General features: G+C 40.4%; 2 protein-coding genes across 2 annotated transcripts in view; one reads left to right on the forward strand and one right to left on the reverse strand.

Moving 5' to 3' along the window:
- The window catches only part of MATN2 (matrilin 2), a 205,077-nt gene that overhangs the window by 139,998 nt on the left and 45,845 nt on the right, over positions 1–19,234 (forward strand). The window lies entirely within an intron of this gene.
- NIPAL2 (NIPA like domain containing 2) overlaps positions 1–19,234 on the reverse strand; it is a 44,653-nt gene that overhangs the window by 20,397 nt on the left and 5,022 nt on the right. Inside the window, exons 3-5 of the mRNA XM_081952163.1 lie at positions 17,691–17,862; positions 9,188–9,247; positions 3,424–3,545 (exon numbers count right to left, since the gene is read on the reverse strand). Coding sequence (XP_081808289.1) covers positions 3,424–3,545; positions 9,188–9,247; positions 17,691–17,862 — 354 coding nt within the window. The remainder of the gene's footprint in view (positions 1–3,423; positions 3,546–9,187; positions 9,248–17,690; positions 17,863–19,234) is intronic.

Below are 19,234 nucleotides of genomic sequence, written 5' to 3' on the forward strand. Positions count from 1 at the left end.
GAATGAAGATCGTTGTACAATGTCAAATTGCTTTTTTATTTCATGGGTGGCCATATAAATTTGGTAGATTTATGATAGATGATAGATAGATAGATAGATAGATAGATAGATAGATAGATAGATAGATAGATAGATAGATATAGAGATAGATAGATAGATAGAGATAATATATGGATGGCCGGATAGATAAGTAGAGAGTTAAAGATTGCTGATAGAGAGACAGACAGACAAGAGATGATGGATGGATGGAGAGATGGATAAAGATTATACATATAGATGATAGTCAATAAATCATAAATGGATGGATAAATAGAAAGATACATAGAGAAATAGTTTGCAAATAGATGATAGACAGACAGACAAGAGATGATGGATGGATAGATGGATAAATGGATGGATGGATGGATACATAGATAGATAAAGATTGCATATAGATAGGACAACTACTAGATGAAGGATAATAGATAATAGATTGATGGCTATATAGAGAGATAAAGAGATGAAGATTGGACTCCATGTTTCTTCTATGCTATAGAACAGTGGCCCCCAATCCTTTGGGCACCAGGGACTGATTCCATGGAGAGAGACTTTTCCATGGACAGGAGGGGGGCATGGCTTTGTGTGCTGCCTACATCCCACAGATGGGACTTCGCTTTTTTGTGCCTACTGGTTTCCAGCATGTTGCAGACCGGTGCTGGTCCACAGACTGGGTGCTGGGAACCCCTGCTATAGAGGGCAAAAACTTGCACTGCAGAAATTGAATTATCAATTATTCATTCCCATGTTTCATTATAAGGAGATGAGGGAGATTCTCTTACCAGTTCCTCCCAACTCTTTCTAATTTTAATATGGCTCAATGACTCTGAAAGCTTTGCTCTTCTGCAAATAACAATGGTTGAAAAAGTTCCCTCTTTTACTTTTCTGCAGAAGGATGCAGAACATTTACACAACAGTTCATATGATAAATGCCTTAAAATAATTTTGATTCATACTTTAAATATATATGGTACAAATCAATAATTGGTAGTAATTGGACCAATAAAATTTGGTAGGGAAGGTGGCTCAGACACTAAGATGCTGAGCTTGTCAATCAAAAGGTCAGCAGTTCAGCGGTTTGAATCCCTAGTGAAAAGTGACGGAGTGAATTCCTGTTACTTGTCCCAGCTTCTGCCAACCTAACAGTTCGAAAGCACGTAAAAAATGCAAGTAGAAAAATAGAGACCACTTTTGGGGGAAGGTAACAGTGCTCCATGTCCTTTGGTGTTTAATCCAGAGGTGGGTTGCTCCTGATTTGGCCTGGTTCGGCTGAACCGGTAGTGGAATTCAGGCCTGGGTCACAGAACCGGCAGCAACCCAGGCCTGCCACACCCCCGAACTGGTTCCCTCACCGCCGCTGTGCCACCGCCATTTTGATTTTTGGTGACTGCGTGTGCGCAGTCCGCTGTAAATTGTTCTACACATGCACAAAGAACCATCGACATTGTTCTTAAAAGAGTTGTTTACCCAACTTTTCAGATGTATGCTAAGTGGTGCAAGCCTGAATTAGCCAATTGTCTAATCAAGGACTGTTACTCCAGATTTAAAGCACTAATGCTATAAAGATACTCTGTGGAACCATCTTCCCAAATCTGGTGCCCTCTGGATTTATACGTCACCCAACACCTTAAGTTTCAGCCAGGATGGCCATGCATGTGGAAGTTGTAGACATGACACATGACCACGGAGACATCTTCAGACAGCATTGGCTCTTCGGCTTTGAAACAGAGATGAGCACCGGCCCCTAGAGTCATGAACGACTAGCACATACGTGCGAGGGGATTCTTTACTTTTACCTTTAATTTGGTAGAGACAATCTTTGGTTACTTCAGCTTCAAGACTTGGAATTTGTGATTCCTAACTCAAAGTCTAAACTTTCCTGGGTTGGTCTAAAGACTAGAAGGTGAAAATTTTTGACAAGGCAAATTTTCACTTACAATTCTGAAGAAACAAGAAAAGAATGGAACACTTTGGCTCCCTGTTGTATTAAATATTTTAATCATATTTAATACTGATTAGACGAATCTGCTTTCTCTCTCCTGTACAAATGCTCTTTCTCCTTTCCAGATTTAACCATCATTCTACTCATCACGGTACATTTTTACTCATATGAATGTAATTCATAGAGATCATCAAACCAGAACCTACAGTTGGCATTGGTAGAAGTGTTGCAAATGTCTTTATGCACTTCATACTTGCACTTACAAGTAGCTCCTGTAACTTGCTTCTTTGTTCCCTTATTGTAGACCTGGCATCATATTTGAGCTTACTGAAAATCAGCAGGAGAGCTTGCACCCCCCAATTTGAGATTGGAAACACATGGTAGTTATGGCATGAAGCATGGTAGCTATAAAATAAGTTTGTTTTTTTCTAAGCAAAATGCAAATTAAAAATATAAATATTTGGGAATTCATTGGTTTGTCTGAAGAGTCTTTCACTATTCTCAATTCTTGAGGATTTCAAATAACTAGTCACATGATTTGCCACTAGTCTGGCAAATTGTCATCTATGGAATATGAAATCTACACAAAAATATAAATATCGTTGTTACGCTAAGCTTTATCTTTTGTTCTATCTTGGTGAAAATAGACTAGCTTTTTTTAAAGCTGCATTGTTTCTCACAGAGAAGCACTCCAAAATTATTTTTATCTCATCCAAGGAATGGGAATACCACAGCTGCTGAAGTGGGTAAATACAGGTCATCCTCAACTTACGACCACAATTGAGCCGAAAATGTATGTTGCTAAGAGAGGCATTTGTGAAGAGAGTTTTGCCTCATTTTATGACCTTTCCTGACAGAGTTTTTAAGTAAATCATTGCAATTGTTAAGTTAGTAACACGATTGTTAAGTGAATCTGGGTTCCCCATTGACTTTGCTTGCTAGAAAGTCGCAAAAGATGACGACCTAATCCCAGGGCACTGCAAACCTCATAAGTATGACTCAGTTTCCAAGCATCTTAATTTTGATCATGTGACCATGGGGATGGTCGTTAAGTTTGAAAAATAGTCATAAGACCCTTTTTTCAGTGTCGTCGTAATTTTGAACGGTCACTAACTGTTGTAAGTCGAGGACTGCTTGTATCATCATCCTTATTCTAGAGAACGTGCTATAAGAGAAACAACTTTTGCCTCTTCACCAGAATGCTCAAATTATCCTTCATGTATCATTTGAGGACAGTAATCCTTAGCCATCCAAAATGGCCCCATCCGCAATCAAAGGCCCTCAGGTGGGAGAGACAGAAATGGGAGGGGAGGAGAAACAGAGTGAAATAATCAAGAAAAAGGGCAAAACTGGCTAGAAACCTGAACAGGAACAGACTACTGTACGGTGTAAAAATTGGTTACAGGTCATGCTTCTATATACTGAATTAAGAATGTTCTACTCACCATATAAACCAAGAACTGCCAACTAACTAAATCGGTCTGTATCGTCCTTGCTGTGACTTTTTGGATAACGTGAGGCGCAAAAGTCACCAACAGAAACATTCCCACAAGCATCACTGTTCCACCTTGAAACACATTTAAATAAACATGTTTTTCTTTTACTGAATTTTTAAAAATACACCAAAAAAAAACATTTAAAAAACTGATAATACACATCTGTCCAATAGATAACTGAATTGCTAAATTAATTTGCAACCTGAAGAAGATAAACAAAATGAGATGTTAAATTGATACGTATGTGTCCTCACATACTTCATTACAGTATGGTATGTCGGTTTAACAGCTGCGGACAGGAAGGCACTACAGAGAGTGATCAATTCGGCCCAAGAAACCATTGGTTGCGCTCTAATACCATTGGATGACATCGCCAGATCTCGCTGCTTTAGCAGAGTAAGGAAGATACTCAGAGATGATTCACACCCTAGTCAGTGTCTCTTCGCACTTCTACAATCGGGCAGAAGACATCAAAGCATAGCCAAGCAAGTAGTCTTAAAAATAGTTTCCATCCTTGGGCTGTCAGGCTCTTAAACACAACCACAATCACTCCACGCACACAGGGAAATGTATGACTAATTTTTCTTTTTCTTTCTTTTTTCTTTTCCCCTAATGACTTGCATTGGGATAATTCTTTTCACTATTTATGTTTATATTTGTTGTCATGTGATCGCACCAGTGAGGCTAAAACCAATTTCGTTGTATTTATTTTGCACAATGACAATAAAGACTGTACTATATTATATGAGCAAATATATATATATATATATTTGCTCATATATATATATATATATATATATATATATATATATATATATATATATATATATATATATATATATATATATATATATATATATATATATATAATGTTGTATTTGTGCTGATAAATAAATAAAGGGAGACTAGTATAGATCTATTTCAACCCATTTAGGTCTCATTAGCTAGCCATACCCTCCCATTGGCTCCCTCCCATATTTGAGCATACCAGGGGTTGTAACACAAATACATACATACATACATACATACATACATACATACATACATACATACATACATACATACATGTTTGTGTATTTGGGTCTTTTCCCATGTAAGATTGAGATTGTCTTGGCAACGTTTCAGCAAGATCTCACGTGCCATCTTCAGGCTTGGGCTTTTTTAATACAACAAAACCAGCATATATATAAATATAAATATATTTTTAAAAAATGAGGAAATCATTATTATGTAACAATTTTGTAAATGTTAATAGAAAGGACCTAAAAGGTTTATTGTTTATTTTTTCATGATTTTATTGGTAAACAATATGTAAACATTAAATAAGTTTTCTTTAACCAGAAAAACATGTATCTTTTTTCTTTTGAGTTTAAAATCCTTTGCTTCCATAGTCAATCCATGGAGAATATCTGGGGATACAAAAGTCTCTACAGAAATATTAATGGGATTATTTGAAAGGGGGAGAAAAATGCAGAGGCATGGCAGAATTCTATAAAGTATTTATGTGCTTACGCAAATCCTCCGAATACTCATTCTCTTTCTCATGATATTGCTAATGTTAACGGAATGCAGCCACATCGTTAAAAACCTCTGTGGCAAAGACACTCACAGAAATAAATCAGCGCAGATGGTGGCTTCAAACTATGAGAAGCACCTAAGAGGAACCTGATCAGCTGAAAAATAAATTCTCTGCACATTCCTGTAAATTCTCTGGAATCAACTACGTATTCCAGGGTTAGTGCAAAAATCTAGAGGCTATTCCATAGGTTGTATTATCTGCTTGTTTATTCGCATAGGAGCTCAAAAACCAGCTTCCTCTAACACAGCATTACCCGGGAGGCTTGTAACCTGTGTGGAAATTCAATTTTTTAAAATACCAGTTCTGTGGGCGTGGCTTGGTGGACATGGTGTGGCCTGGTGGGAGTGGCAGGGGAAGGATAGTGCAAAATCTCCATTCCCACCCCACTCTGGGGCCAGTCAGAGGTGGCATTTGCTGGTTCACCAAACTACTCAAAATTTCCACTACCAGTTCTCCGAACTACCCAAAACTTCCGCTACCAGTTCTCTGAACTACTCAAAATTTCCGTTACCAGCTCTCCAGAACCTGTCAGAACCTGCTGGATTTCATCCCTGCTTGTAACCCCAAAACACCTGGAGGGCACCAGCTTGTCCAAAGTCATTTCTTGCAATTTGTGCATAAGGGGAATACTTCAAGATGTGAAGATGGTAAGTTTGGGCAGGAAAAAGCACACAATTTGTTTCGTTTAAAGAGGAAGAAGTGGTGGGTGGTTGTGGCTTCTCAAAACTAATCCAAAAAAATTCACCTACTATTGGTCTTTCAACCTATAGTCTTGACATAATTACCAGTCAGGCTCATATAGTTCTACCATCTGGATCAGCTCCATCACAGTTGTCTTTTCTTACTTGCCTTTGGGTAATTGGAATTGACTCCAACCAAGATGACCTTGGAGTCAGATCCTTAAAGGTTACAAAGGCACTAAAAATATTTATCCTTCATGAACCCCCTTCATGAAGTTTTTTGAAAATCAATGAAAATATAAATTCTTGCCTGTTATTTTAAATGTACAGATGTTAATGTATGTCTTGGACTTTATGGTTTAGATGCTTCTAATTTTATAATCCTGCATGAAGTGATCATCAATTGTAATGTGTTATCACATTAATTGCCATTTTATTCTATGTAGATGTATAATTATAATTAAGTTATACTTAACTATAACTGCATAATAAACAGAAATACTACCAGGACTAATAACATTTAGTTATGACCAACCTTGTTGAATATTGATGAAAGTTTCTCCAGGGATCCTACTTTCCAGCCTAATCAAGCAGATGCTTCCAACATGGTCATAATCAAGATTAGGAAGCAATAAGATACTGTAGGGTAAAGGTAAAGGTTCCCCTCGCATATATGTGCTAATCATTTCCGACTCTAGGGGGCAGTGCTCATCTCTGTTTCAAAGCCGAAGAGCCAGTGCTGTTGAAGACGTCTCCAAGGTCATATGGCTGGCATGACTAAACTCTGAAAGCACATGGAACACTGTTACCTTCCCACCAAAGGTGGTTCCTATTTTTGTACTTTTTAATGCTTTCGAACTGCTAGGTTGGCAGACGCTGGGACAAGTAACGAGAGCTCACTCTGTTACGCAGCACTAGAGATTCGAACCGCTGAACTGCCAACCTTTCTGATAGACAAGCTCAGAGTCTTAGCCACTGAGCCACTGTGTAGAAGGTATCTAAAGTAGGGACCTGGAGCACAAGAAGCAAAGGCTTCTAGGGAGCTTCGATGCAATAAGGAAGTAATAGAACTGGACAACATTTAAATTTAAATTAAACCTAACATTATGAAACATTAAAATAAGCGAAAATGTTACTCCCTGTATGTTTGGCCTTCTCTTTGACAAGTTGCTATTTGACACCAACTTTTTGGAGAGGCTCCAAGGGACATGTTCACACCGTTTTTCAGGATTAGCATTATCAATTCGAATACCCCTTGTCCCATTTTCATCATGTTCTTCTTAACAACTTTTGTTGAAAAAGGGAAAAGACTCAGATACCAATGGGAAAAACACAAAAGGAGATGATTTTATTTAGCATAATGGGACATTCAAAGACAGAAGCAGAGCAATTGTACTTTCAACGCTTTCTTTGCAAGCATCCTAATATCAGTTATTTTCTTACAGTGAATCTGGAGAATTTTACACACAGCCATTATGACTCATACTCTTTAGGCATCAACTATCCGTAGCGAGTGTAAAATACACTATTTCTTGGTTTTGCTCAATTCTCATAGGCATGCCTCTGTATTATTTATTGGGCAAAAAAATCTTGAACATAGGCATACTTCCCAAGCCACATGAGCCATTCTTTTTAAAATAATTAGCTCACTTATCAGCAAAGTAATGAAGACATAAAACTTATGAATAAATCATATACTGTATATGTTTCACAGATAGCTGACAGAAAATTCTCCATTCGTAATGGCGACCATAATCAGATGAAAACAAGATAACTTTTTTTCACAATTAGCTTCTGAAATTTGTTCCTAAGAAGGAAAATCAATCAGAATGTCCCACTTAAATACATAAACAAATCAATCTTTTATTGACAAACAAACAAACAAACAAACCCTTTATTGCCAATGCACAACATATGTACAATGAAATTGAATTTGCCTCCCTTGGTGCAACTCACCCAAGAACACAGAATACATCTCAATAAATGAATAAGTAAAATAAATCCCTACAGTAAATCCCTAAAGTAAAAGAAACTGGGATTCGAACTTGGGCTGTTTTTATATGTTAGGCAGTTATATTAACCTCTAACCTACAAACTCTCCTCTTATCAGCTGAGCTAGGGGAATGATTGTTTTGTCAAAGCACCAGGTGTGCCCAACACACACACACACACACATACACACCATATTTTTTCGGAGTGTAAGATATACCGGAGTATAAGACGCACCAAGATTTTGAAGAGGCAAATTTAAAAAAAAAGTTTTTTGCACTCTGCAGACCTCCCAAAAACGGCCCGTTTTTCACAAAAATGGGCCCATTTTTTGTCAAAAAGGGGCACGCAATAGCCTTTAGGAGGCTTGTAGAATGCTCCTGGGGGCTGGGGAGGCAAAAATGAGCAAAAAACAGCCCGTTTTTCACTCTTTTTCACCCTCTCCAGCCCCCAGGAGCACTCTGGAAGCTTCCTAAAGGCTATGCATGGCCATTGCAAAGGGGACGGGGTTTTGTGAGACCAGAAATGCTGTATTCAGTGTATAAAATGCACTCAGATTTTCACCCTCTTTTTTGGAGGGAAAAGGTGCGTCTTATACTCCGAAAAATATGGTGTGTGTATCTGTGTGTATCTGTGTATACACACACACATACACACACACACACACACACAATTATATTACATTGATATATACTTGTTGCACATCATACTGCCCCTGCAAGTCTATCACATTAGCCTGATTGTGATGTTATGTTGCATTTAAAAGCCTAACAGCCCATGGATAAAAGCTATTTTCCTTCCTATTTGTTTGGCTGGCTATGCTTCTTTATCTCCTGCCCGATGGTAGGAGAATAAAGAAACGCTGTCCAGGGTGTGAATCGTCCCTGAGGATTTTCCTACTCTGCTGAGACAGCGGGACTGGGCGATTTCATCCAGTGGGGCTAGGGGACAGCCCATGATTTGTTGTGGTATGCTCATAACCCTCTGTGATGGCTTCCTGTCCGCGGCTGTTAAGCCAGCATACCATACCGTGACACAGGATGCTACAAAAAGGATTATTGTAATAAAGTTTGAGGCCCTCAGTTATCTTTAATATGTTATATTTGCAAATGACTGCTGTAATTTCAGTGCCAAACATAACATTGGACTGTTAATCTATCTAAAAGAATAAATATATTTGAAGGGAATAATTATTAATCAATTATACATTAATCCATTTATATTAATATAAAACTGCTGGGGATGGTAAGTAAAGTTCAACTTATTGCAAAGATTCACCAGCAAAACATTATTAAAATACTTTTAGTAAGTGATTAAGATAGTATAAAAAGGGGACAGAAACATTCATTTATATTAATTTTTAAATTGTGCTTAATTACAGTAAAGATGTTGAGTTTGCAAAGTTAATGTTTTCAGAATAAGCAATACATCAAGTAATAATTTGGCAATGATTTATGGTACTTACCCAATATATTTTGAGATCGAAAATTCTCTTTTAGGAATAACACAGCTATAACTGCACTACCTGGGGAAGAAATATTAATATTATGTAGGTTAATATATATATTATATATATATATATATATTAAACATGTAGTTAGTCTTGATAGGTTATTTGGGCAGTGCAATAGGCAAAGCTAAGTGGGTTAATGGAAAAATTTGGGACACCTAAAATAAGAACCCAACATAGGTTGCCTAGGGGAAGGGTCAAAATTGTAAAGGTCTATCAACTAAATCCTGACAGCATTTGTCTAATGCAGTGGTTCCCAAACTTTTTCAGTCCACCGCCCCCTTGGTGCTACAAACTGATCCTCAGTGCCCCCCACCCAGTGGTGGAATTCAATTTTTTTTACGACCGGTTCTGTGGGCGTGGCTTGATGGGCATGGCTGGGGGAGTCATGTGACTGGGAGGTTTGCATGACGGAATAAAGATAGTAACAGTAAAATTCAAAACTGTAACAATTAATTGTACATTTATTCAAAATCCAATTTAAAAACCTTTGTAGTTAGTTAATTCAGCAAAATTGTTGAACATGATCCAGTGATACTAGGTTTTCAAAGTCTGATAGTCATTTATCAAGAACCTTAGTAACTAGTAACTTAGTAAACTTAGTAAAATTTAGTAACTACTTCACTGTTCAGTAAATTCTTAATGTGATGGATGGGCTTGATGAAGTGATACCAGTTTCCCAACGTCTGGTTTTAAGTCACTTAGCAGGAGTCTTAAATCACCACATTCAGTAATCTGGAGTCATTTTCTTTGCTTGGAAAGAAGTTGGATGACCACACTGAAGCCACGTTCCACCAAATATGATGTTGGAAATGCAACAAGGAGCTCCTTAACCACTGTCCATAGTGCAGGATAGCGATCAGAAATTTCTTTCTGTAACCAAAACTCTTGGTATGATTTCTTGAACTTTGGCTTCAGCTCAATGTCACCAACATTTGCTTGAATTATTTGATGAGATTATTGCATGGTACCTAGGGATTCCCAATATGGAAAGTGAGAATGGGAACATTTTAACAGATATATATGTTCTTGGGTTATAATTTTCACTAAAGAACCATGGGGATGGAAGGGGAAATATAGACAATGGAGTCCAATCCCCTTCCTCAACAGTTTGGAAGCAAAGAATAACTCTAGCAAAATGTAGCTTTTTACCTCTTTGGGAAATCATTATTTTTTTAAATTATTATTATTATGATTTTTTTAATTTTTCCCAATACAACTCATGCAAAGGGTCATCCACAACTACATTACATTTTCCACACTCATATTAGTGATTCCTTATAACTTCTTTAAACTAAACATTTTTAGTACAAATCAACACATTGATGTATATATCACTAATGCAGTTTCCTATCTCTTCCATTGACATAATTAACACCTTATGTATTGAATACAAGTATATCAAGTATAGGTTAAACATGAATTGAAAAACATCTAATTCAAATGTATAAGCTGTGAATTTATTATATAATCACAGGCAAACATTGCACTTATGCCTAAGTCCTCTACCCACGGACATTATAAGACAGATAAAACTATCTTAGCTGGCTGTTGTAAATATTACTCTGCTAATTCAACAAGAAATGCTACTGCATGAATCCTTAATGCAGAGCACAGCTAAAAGTGATTTTAGCAATTTTCTTTCCAAGTTAATTCAAAATGTATATCCAAATGTTCCTCTTATTTTTTTCCCCAAGCACTAGGGAGGATTATATTCAAAACCAGACACTTTTCTCTGTGTGTGTGTGTTCGCGCGCGTGTTTGCTTGCTTCTGGTCTCCAGAATCAGAGGGGCCGGTTGGGACCCCCAGAAGTCATCTAGTCCCACCCCAGACAGCGCCCCCCGCCCCACATTCCCCAGCCCCACCTCCTCTGGGAAGGCTCCGGTGGGGGGGAATGCGGAGCCCCCACCTCTTCTGCTGCTCTCCCCCACCCTTCACTCTCACTCACTCACTCTCTTCGTAGTCTGGGCGGCTGCAGCGCTACCGGGACGGTGAGCATGGACGGGCCGTCGCCCCGGGGAGGGGAGGTCTGGCCGCCAGCAAAGGGCTTCCGCTGAGGCACTCCGTGCACGCAAAATAGCGAGCGAGCAAAGGAGGATCAGGCAGGGCACCAGGGCCCCTTCGCCTCCCACTTTGTCTTGATGAGGTCGCTGCAGCTGCCAGGCATGGATGGACAGAGGTAGCCAGAGCAGCCTGGGCGGGCAAGCGATGGAGGATCAGGCAGCTCTCTCACTCATTCACCCGCCCGGGCTTCCCCGCTGCTCTGGCTACCTCCTTCCGTCCACGCCCAGCAGCTGCAGCAACCTCATCAAGACAAAGTGTGAGCGAAGGGAGGCGAAGTGGTCTCCCTTTGATCACTTGCTCCCCCTGCCCATCCACACTATGCTAGCCCTGCCCACCGCTCACTGATTGGCTGGCTCACCAATCATCCCGCCCGCCTCTAAGAGCCCTATCTATAGAAAGCCAAGCAGAAAAAAAAGGTAACTGGGTTTAGATAGGGCTCTTAGAGGCAGGCAGGGCGATTGGTGAGCCAGCCAATCAGTGAGTGGTGGGCAGGGCTAGCATAGTGCGGATGGGCGGGGGGAGCAAGCGATCGAGCAGCTTCTGGATGGGCGGGGGTGAGTGAGCGAACTGGTTCTGAATGGCTCACTAGAGGAGGCCACCTCCAGCACTCCTCTGCCGCCGCCCCTTGCCTCTTACCGCCCCCCTACCGCCCCCCTTGCCTCTTACCGCCCCCCTAAGCCATTCCACCGCCCCCCAGAGGGAGGTACCGCCCACTTTGGGAACCACTGGTCTAATGCAACAGGCATTATGTTCTGTCTTAGCCATAGTAAATTGCTTACCATTCAGAACTTTTAAGTTTGAAGAAATAGGACTACATCTATAAAATTTCTTAAGGATATAGGACTCCTTCATTGTTTGGGAGTAGCTCAATGGGAATCAAGATGTCATGGCAGCATAATGAAGACATCTCTGTACGCTTGTTTGTCAACGTACTTTAAAAAGAAAGGTGCTGGGTTACACGTCCCCTGCGGATGCCACTGTTTGGGAGACTACGAAGGTAGTTTAACGTAGGAATTTTTATGGCTGCAAATTGCCAAAAGCCCCTTTGTAGCTGGTGGTGTACAAATCGTAAATTAAAGAAAGAAAACTTAACCGCAGCCTCTGAAGTGTTCCAATTACTCCCCTATTAGTTCACTGAACACTTGTGATTGAAGTCTGGGGAGTGGAATCCACTGTGCAATTTTTCACGATGGGGTGGCCGTGAATGCATAAAAGTTCTAATTAGCTTTTTCTTACAAGTTCACAATATTTTGGCATTCAAATCCCATGGGAAAGCGACAAAATCTTGACAACCTTCTAAAATATGAGCCATTTCCTATTTTTTAATTTTTAATTTAATTTAATTTTAAACACATAAACATAACAAGACATAGATTAAGGCAACAAAGGAACAAAAACTTTTTCCATCATACAGCAGTTCCATATCGGTATATCTTTACAATTGCAGATTCCCCCCCTATACATTCATATCTTACACTTGTGGTCCCCTTGTTCTTTACTTATTTGTGTATACTATTCCATACTTATTTATACTTGACTGTCAGAGTTCCTGGCTGCTTACTCTTACTCCTAATTCATAAACCAGGTCGCCATATGGGCCATGCAGATGCCTTGAGCCGCTGCCCACTGCCCATCGAGGTCTCCAATCCTGCCACCACTAATTCTATCTGCCTCATTGAGGATCTGCACCTGCCCATGTCCGCCACGGACATAGCTCAGTCCTCTCTGACTGACCCCGTCCTCTCCTATGTCCTAAACGCTGTCCGCAGGGGCTGGCCCTCTAGTTCCAGGGATGCCCACTTCCTTCCTTACTTCCGCCGCCGCACAGAACTGCCAGTCCTTCAGGGCTGCCTTCTGTGGGGCAACCATGTAGCAATTCCTGCCTCCCTTTGCCACGCTGTACTCACCCACCTCCACGAAGGGCACCTGGGCACTGTACGGATGAAAAGTCTGGGCCATGGCTATGTCTGGTGGCCCTCAATGGATGCTGACATTGCTGCCTGGGTGTAGCGCTGCATGCCTTGCCAAAGCGTGAGGTTGGCGCCTCCCGCCGCTCCGCCCAGGGACTGGGAACAGCCCATGGCCCCTTGGAGTCACATCCACATTGACTTCATGGGTACTATGGCTGGTCTCACATTCTTCATAGTTGTCGACACCTGGTCAAAATGGGTCGAACTATTTCCTATGAAAAGCACTACCTCTGGGACCACCATTCACGTATTAGTCTCTCTGTTCACTACCCACGGTCTTCCTGACGTGCTCGTATCGGACAATGGGCCCCAGTTTACCTCTGAATAATTCCAGCACTACCTAACTGGCTTAGGCATACGCCATGCCCCTGTTGCTCCATTCCACCCAGCGGGGAAAGGTTTGGCGGAATGTGCTATCCCTTCTGCCAAAGAGCTCTCAGCCGCATGGCTCCTCTTCCCTGGTCTACCAGAGTGTCCACCTATCTTAGGTCTCAACACAACAGTTTGTATCAGAATATCACTTTACATATATTGTACATTATTGTACACTGTATACTTGCTATCGTTTAGCTACTATATCTTAACTATAACTTACATATCTTAACTATATCTTATCTTATCACTATATCTTAACACTTCTACAACATCGCTATTTTATGTTTCCCTACTTCTTGTTTCTATCTTCTAACCATTTATACCATTTATTCCATATTAAATAATATTCTGATTCCTCCTTTCCTTGTATTTCTTTTGTCAGTTTATCCATGTGCGCACACTCTAAAATTTTTCTTATCACCTCATCTTCCTTTGGTACTACGTTGTTTTTCCAATTTTGGGCATACATTATTCTGGCTGCTTCCTCATTTCAGTGAGGAAGATTGCAAACGTCAGTCATTTCTAATAAACATTTTAATTTTTTCCCCCAATTTAGCTTTGGGGGGGGTGTGTTCCTACACACTGTGTTGGGGTGTGTGTGTGTGTCCCTGCACACTGTGTTGCTGAGCGAGGATGTAGAAGATCACCCACAGTCAGGCTTTCAGTCTATTTGTAATTCTGACAAAGAGAGTAAAAATGAATAACCAGTGCAGAGATTTTGCTTGTACAAAGCAATAATCAACTGAGAAACCAGTGAAAAGAATTAATTATGTCCACTCAGATAGCTTCTTCAGAAAAAAAAAAAACACCTCGCTCTTTATCAAGCTCCTATTTTGATGCAAGCCTCGGCTTCACATCTATAATTTAAAGTGAGTCATGCTGAGAGAGCTGGATGAAAGTCAACTGACTGTGCTTGCCAAGGCAACATTTACATAGCATATTCGTTCTCTTACACATGAATCTGTTCAGGATCATCACATCGTCTTTCTTTTTATCGATTGCATATCACTAACGGGCTCATACCTGGCCACAGGTTCTAGTGTCGCAACAATACGACCTGTCTAATTCTGTGACTTACCTTCCTCTTCTACTCTAATTATGCCAGCTATTGAAATTCAACTCCCTTTTAAATGTCCTGTAATCGGTGACAAGCATCAGTCTGGTTATTACACTGTTAGATATGTGATGATGATGGTGGCAACTCACAGCATTTGTGTTTATAAGCATTCGGTAAATACTTGATATAATTATAATACGCGCAGAGGACACAAGCTTATTATGTAAGATCTCCCTGCAGGTAGTTAGCACACAGAGAGAAAAATAATACCGCACCGTTATACTGAACTGTTGCATTTTGTGTACTGTACAGCAGCCAAACTCTCAAATATTATCACTTGCATCTTCCTAGGATTCTACCACCTAATTTTTGTTTCAATCTGCTACAAGCTCTCATCAGGCATTATATTAACTCTTTGGCAGTCTTTGGTAAAAAAATTTCTCATGATTGCTAGCAAGAAGGCTTTAAATTCAGGCAATCTTCTTACTTCAGCTGTTCCTTTTTGGGGAAAAAAAGATATCCAGCGTATTTTATTTTGCCAATGACCCACAAAAATAGAAAACTGACTTGCTCCCAGGGGATTAAAAAGAGAAATAGCCACCTGCAAAAATGTGTGCTTTTAGTAGGCATTCTCTTTCCCCGGGAAATATAATTCCCCCACCTTTAAGTAATTTAAATATATTAGCTGTGAAGAGCTACCGGGTTCCATATGCAGATTTTAAAAATGTGATCCTTTTGGAGATGCACTTAAAATATATATCTACTTAGATCATCACTTCATGTGAAAGATTTAGGCTGACAGCTTTCACAAGCAAAAAGTACTGGTATCCAAGCAACGTTAAACTACAGCAGAATGATCGAAAGGAGTGAATGTGGAGGGGAAACACTCCAGAATATAAATCACTGTTCCCTCCAAATTCCACTCACATCACAATTTCAGTCTTGCATCTCAAATGGATCCCCTTAGCCTGCAGGATTTGGGGAATGGACCAAATAGCCTTCGTATTGAAAGCTATGTATTAGTCAGGGGTGGTAGACACTTACCATCCCTACCACTTGGCAAATGTGAAAGTGCACACATTTTTTTCACATTTCGCAAATCTCCGTGCATGCACAGAGCCCTTCCCTTCCGCACATGCGCTTTTGGCGAACAAAGGGCCTAAATGGGATGCTATATAGCCGAGCGCGGGTGGGTGGAACCTCCCACGATTTCCATTACCGGTTCTGGAGACCCGGTCCGAACCGGTAGGATACCACCTCTAGTATTAGTGAGAAAGAAGCTATGATGAGCTTTTTCCTCAAAAACGACCAATCTATGTGGAAGAATTTGTATTGTGCTTTTGGAGAGCCAAAATGCCTCAGCAATATAGCAAGTGGTACAGTTCTGATATAACTTATCAACTAGGCCCAAATCTTCTCTAAAGATGAGATGTCTCTAAAAAGTCTCCTCAAGTTTAACTGAAGTTATAGGACAAAAATTAATGACGTGAGTTATCAGAGCAAGGCTTCTATGATCTTTAGACTATGACTGTATGAAACATACAAATCTGCGGTGACTGAATAATATAGAATTCCAGATGGAAGTAAAGAATGTACTACAACAAAGTAATCAGTTATTTCTCCTCACTTACATTTCCCAAGAGGCAAAGATGAATTTTCTGGGCTAGGCCTAATAGTTTGCATTTGGCATTATTACAAAGAACCTACGTATTCTAAGATCCCATATAAGAAAATGTATTTGTCCCTATGGAATTAAGGGATAATGTGTCATTTACTGTAGCATCTATTCACACATTTACCATTCTTACACATAATCCCTTCTTCACCTGGAAGAACTTTTAGATGATTTTACTTTTCACAAAACTCTAAATCCATAACCCAATTTGACCGGACAACCCATCAATAAATCGTTTTACCTCCTTCAAGGAACAAACATCTGGATAGTCAGAAAGACTGGCAAGTTTATAGCTAAAACCATCCAACTGAGAACTTCTTAACTAGATCAGATTGAGGTCAACTCCCCAAAAGATGATCTTATTGGATTATTTTACTGAAGATGTTTATAAATTCAGATATTCAGTTTATATATTAATTTTACTCTATTTTGATGACATGTTATGATTTGATATGGCCGTTTGATTAATCAGTAAACAATAAACCTAAACAATATAACCTAAATTATTGCAAGATACTGTGTGGTGGCAGTGAAAATTAGGCACCAACTAATGCAAGATCTCCCATAGTTAAAACTTTTTGTTGACCATCTTGATGTTGACCATCTTGATGTCATCCAATGTTTTATTTCATTTTAAATAAAGGCACCTTGGCTGTAATAATGTATTTTGAAATTTAAGACTTGGAGTTTAATTAGCATCAGCCCTTATTTTCAGTAGCATCCTAAGCTGTTTCAGCTTGCATGGAACCAGTCACATGTACCAACCATGCACTGTTTCTGCTTTTACTGTTTCAGAACAAAGACAGTATTCAGCTTGGCATGAACAAGTTGACAACAGTAAGACATCTGCATGGAATTATTTTTCTCTAGGACTGTCATTTGCCTGAAAAGTTCTGAGAACTGTCATGTGTGTGAGAACATCAATAGCAAACTCAATTTTCAGTGCTAGACAAAATGAGACCAACTAGCATTCAGAGGAAGAGACCACAATGTCTGAGCAGGACAGTTCTATGACATTGCCACATTGCTTTCTCAAGAACCTTAAAATAGTACTGTTTGGAAGAGAATATTTATAGTACAGGGTTGAACTATGGGTACCCTGGTACTGTCTGAGCTTGGCTGTTTTCTTGTAAACATTTCATTACACAAGTATGCAATGTTATAAGTGCTAGAAAATCCCATTCCCTTCTAGAACTGATGATGTTACCTAGCTGGGTAATGAAATGTCTTCAAGAAAACAATGAAGCTCAGAAGGCAGCAAGACCCCCGCAGTATCATTTAGGTTCACACATAAAATGAAGGAGAGGAAGTCTCACCAATGACAGCCACACCTCCTAAAGGAGCAACAACCATAACTGGAGCAAATCCATAGGCTGCGAAGTTCCCAATTTCTCCAATTCCCATAAATATAATTCCACACCACCAGAGTTTGCTTCTGTAACAAGGTTTCTGGATGACTTGTTGGGCCAACCGAAGATGAGAATATTTCTGAAAGTAAGATATGAGAATGAAAGATATGGATTAATAGATTAATGGTAAGTGAGCATTAATATGGTACTATAAATATTTTTCCACCTTAGAGAGATAATACAGCTGTGATGGCGAACCTATGGCATGCATGCCACAGGTAACATACAGAGCCCTTTCTGCGGGCACATGAGTTGTCACCCCAGCTCAGCTACAACGCACATGCGCACACACTCCTGTCAGCCAGTTGATTTTCAGCTCTCTGTCGTACATGCATGGGGGGCAGGATGCATGCGGGAGATGTGCAGGGGGCCTGCACACATGGACAGGGGGAGCATAGAGGGTGTGGTGCACACACACACACAAACACACACACACAGGCCTGTTTTTGGTCCCAGGAGACTGCAGGGAGGCCTGCTAGGCCCAAAACAGGGTAAGGGGGTCACGTGTGAATGCACAGGGTGCGGGGGGCACGGGGGTGTCATCCACACATTGCATTGTGGGTGGGATTTGTGCGTGCGCTTTTTGCATACAACGACAAAAAGGTTAGCCATCACTGTAATACGCCATTATAGCTATTATATAAAACTTTGATCTTTAAATAAGAATTTATAGAACAAAAACATCAGGAATCAAGAGTTAGTATTCTGTGTCAAACGTTTGCAATGCTGGAATATTTTGGACTTTCAAGCATAAATATTTCAGAAACTTTGAATATTTAAGGTGGTCTCACACAGGGGTGAAATCCAGCAGGTTCTCAACGGTTCTGGAGAACCAGTAGTGGAAATTTTGAGTAGTTTGGAGAACCGGCAAATGCCACCTCTGGCTGGCCCCAGAGTGGGGAAGGGAAGGGAAGGGAGATTTTGCAGTTTCTTTCCCCTGCCATGCCCAACAAGCCATGCCCACAGAACCAGTAGTAAAAAAATTTGGATTTCACCACTGATCTCACATCAATGCCAAGAGAAGCATTTTGTTTTAAGAAATCAGAAAGGAAGCTTCACTTGTGTGTTTGTTGCCTGAAGAAGGGTAACATGAACTGGCTGGAGAATATAAATAAAAGGATTTATCAAAAAATTAAAAGGAATATTGGTTGTGTATCAGTGGTGGGTTTCGGTTCCCGTTGCAACCGGTACGCTGCAATGGGAGCCGGGCATGCACCACGGGCATGCGCGCTGTGCACACATGCTTACCCACCGCCTGCGACGCTCTAGCTGCTCGGCCGAGCATTGCACAGGTGCCATATGCTGCGCGCGCGTGCACAGATGGTCCATTTCCTTCAAATACAGGTAAGGAACGAGGGCAGGCGGGCAGGCCCTCCAAAGCACCGTTCCGGTACGGTGTCTGTGGCTTCCAGCAGGCACCGGTACGCACCTACTGGGGCATACCGCCTGCA

The sequence above is a fragment of the Natrix helvetica genome, assembly GCF_964273705.1.
Source record: "Natrix helvetica genome assembly, chromosome: 4".
Taxonomy (NCBI): Eukaryota; Metazoa; Chordata; class Lepidosauria; order Squamata; family Natricidae; genus Natrix; species Natrix helvetica.